General features: G+C 40.0%; 1 protein-coding gene across 1 annotated transcript; it reads right to left on the bottom strand.

The window, feature by feature from the left end:
* Nucleotides 1-994: 994 nt before the first annotated feature.
* LOC140496921 (interferon beta-like) lies at nucleotides 995-1531 on the bottom strand. The gene has a single exon (XM_072597339.1). It carries the CDS (start codon nucleotides 1529-1531, stop codon nucleotides 995-997), a length of 537 nt encoding a protein of 178 aa, XP_072453440.1.
* Nucleotides 1532-3103: the final 1572 nt, after the last annotated feature.

Below are 3103 nucleotides of genomic sequence, written 5' to 3'. Positions count from 1 at the left end.
AGAGTGAGCAGAGGAGCCTATTCTCTGCAATGAAATTTGATCAGGAAAGACAAAAATTCATGAAATCTAAGAGTAGGAGGTTTGAAACTGTAACTTTGTGAGGAAAAGACATCTCCATAAACTCCTAAACTGAATGTTATGAAAGGTGAGTAATATGACACAGAAGGAAGAATGTCAGTGAAGGAACTCCCCACCTAAAGCCTTCCATTTATTATAACAACCCTTTCTTTTCACAGCATCTTGCACACATGAGAGGTCCTGAAGGGAAGGACCATATTTTCAACTAGTAAAAAGAAGGTGTGGAAAGGGGTAGGAGGGGTTGGGGAGGGGAGAGCGTTTCCCTTGACTAGAAGCTCCCTGAGGGCAAGGGCCTTGTCTTATATTTTAAAATATAGATACGCATTTTAAAGCTCTCTGAAGCCAAATATGTCAGGGCAAATTCAGAAAGAGCTTCCTCTGACTTTGCTTTCTAAATTCTTAGCTCTTCTTTCTTTTTCTGAAAACCCCAAAATAAAATGAAGAACTCCAGAAAAAGGAGAAATTTAATGAGTAAGAAATTACTGAATTAGAAAAAAGATACAGAAGCATTGTGCCTAGTGCACGACAACGGCTAAATTACTATTTTTAAACTTAGTGAAGAAATGAATGGAGTTGAAAAGGCAAGTGAACACATGAGATTAAAAAATAATTTATTGTTCAAAGGTAAAAAAATACCCATAAATACATGTCTCAAATAAATAAATAAATAAATAAATGGATGGATGGATGGATGGATGGATGGATGGATGGATGGATGAATGGATGGATGGATGAATACATGGATAAATAAATAAATGACTATTTGAAAAATAAACAAAACTGCAAAACTGTCCAGATTTCATGTCAAGTCCAATACGTTGGATGGCACCTATTCCCAGCAGCAGCAGTTGGTTTTAGGAACACCTGTAACGTTTGTACGCACTGTCTAGTTTCTGAAGGGAAATCTCCAGATCTTTCAGTTTCTGAGACATTCTGTCCATTTGAAGAGGAAGAGAAAATTCTTCCTGATTTCCACCTGGACTCTCTTCCAGGCACAGCTGCAGTACTCTTTGCTTTCCAGATAGTTCATTATTCCTTGATAATAATTGTTGAGAGGCAAGATGCTGTCTGCAGTCAACCAGGTGCTATTGACCTTCAAAGTCTTTTCCAGATGTACCATTTGCTGATCGATTCCATCGAGGAATGCCTCAGTGATGGTCTCATCCACACCAGGGCTGGCATTTTTGCTGCTAAACAGGCTGAAGATATGCTGGAGCATCTCATGGATGACCATGGTGGCATTCTCCTTTTGGCATTGCTTGGGCTGTACAATCTCCTGAGGGATCTTGAAGTCCATTCCCTCCTGTAGACATTCTGGATGAATTTTTCCAATCATTTCCTTCAGGAGACTCAAACTCCTGTGATTGGTTCTTCTTTGATGGAAGCGAAGTGAATCATACTGGTCAGAAGAGACAGCAGCAGAAAGGAACAGGAGAAGGACCAGTTGTACCATGGTGCTATTGGCCAGGGCGAATTTGTAAGGAGGTGGCTGTGTTGACTCTTCCAAGGTCTGCAGTGTGAATGGCTTTCCTCTATGGGTGTCAGCTATTTATTGAGAGATGCCATCCACAATTTTCTTGAACACAGGAATTTCCCACTTTTCAGTTCTCATTTTCGCTTTCATTGTGTCATCTACATTTTGCTACTATGTTGCTGTTTTCTCTTAGGTGCTTAGAAAGAAATTGACCTGTGTGCTGTACACACAAGTAGACCACAAAACCGCAAGACTTTCAGTGGGCATTGAATAGTAGAAAAGGAACTAATTGTCAGAATCAACTTTCTCTCCTAAATGAAAGCCTATATGACCAAAAGACTGTCCAGACTACAGAGTAGTTCTTTTAGTAGAGCAAAGTTAGCCTTTTTCTTTGGCTTCTTCCATAAAATTATTGGCTTATAGCAATCTTCCATTTTATTCCTCCTTAATTAGCAATTAACCCTTTTATCTTAAAACAATTTAATCAAAGAGGCAGCTGGAGAATTGAAAACTGGACCTGGAGCCAGGAAGACCTGACTACAAACTTGGCCTCGGATACTTTCTGTTGAGGTGACCCTTGGCAAGTCACTAAGGCTCTATCTGCCTCAGTTTGCTTATCTGTAAAATGGGGATAATAGTAACAGCTACATGTGAGGAGTGTTGTGAGCATAAACTAAGACAAAATTTGTAAAACTCATTGGGGCTAGATGAGTGCTAGCTATTTTATTATTCATAATAGATATTGTTTGTATTCAGAAAACTTGACATGTCACTAGTCCTTATGATTTCTCTTGCAGATAACCGTCTACCATCAATGATCCTCCTTTCATTGCTATGAAATTCACTACAGTTCTATTCCAACACTTCATCATGGTAAAAATGGGGTGTGGAGCAGACCTTGTGTTCTTAAAGATTATGTGAAGTAGGTCTCAAGCTCTATTCAGTCTTACCAGGTTGCCAAGGCTTTGAAGGAGTCCCAGCAACTTTGTGTGTGGTCCATTCCTCAAAGAAAATGTCCAGGGAGCTCTTCACTAGGTTGGCACATGTCACTTTTGTATCTACAACTAGGCTCACTTTCAGATAGGCTGGACAATTCATTAGGGTTATAAGCTCCATATCCATCTGGAACAACTACCCAGACTTTTTGATGAGAGTGACATCGTGTCTATGTCGTGTCGACAGGACAGTTCTATGGAGGGGAAATCATTACATGCCTTTTGGAATTACAGAGCTCTCCTCTTACGTTCCACATTGGTTTTAGAAGATGCCATAAAAAAATCATCATTGGATTTACTTGTAAAAGGGCCCCTAAATTCAGCACTAGATCTATTCTGGCAATCTTGTATCTCGCCAGAATCTAGCACATGGTGGTGAAAGTGTGGTCAGTTACAGAAGCTCATCAGCATCACCTATGGAATTGCTCCTTCCACCTGCCCGTCCTTTTCCTCACTACTGAACCCACCAAAGTTCAGGTCCTCCTCCACCTTTGCCCATCGTGTCGTGATAATTGCAATAATAGCAATAATTTATATGTATGCAACAATTTAAGGT

The sequence above is a fragment of the Notamacropus eugenii genome, chromosome 3 (genome assembly GCF_028372415.1).
Source record: "Notamacropus eugenii isolate mMacEug1 chromosome 3, mMacEug1.pri_v2, whole genome shotgun sequence".
In the NCBI taxonomy this organism is placed as follows: domain Eukaryota; kingdom Metazoa; phylum Chordata; class Mammalia; order Diprotodontia; family Macropodidae; genus Notamacropus; species Notamacropus eugenii.
The sequence above is the reverse complement of the archived record's forward strand: the minus strand, read 5'-3'. Positions and strand labels throughout refer to the sequence as shown.

What these genes read in the sequence shown, in the direction of transcription:
- LOC140496921 (XM_072597339.1), bottom strand. Translation starts at nt 1,531, where the DNA reads ATGGTACAACTGGTCCTTCTCCTGTTCCTTTCTGCTGCTGTCTCTTCT.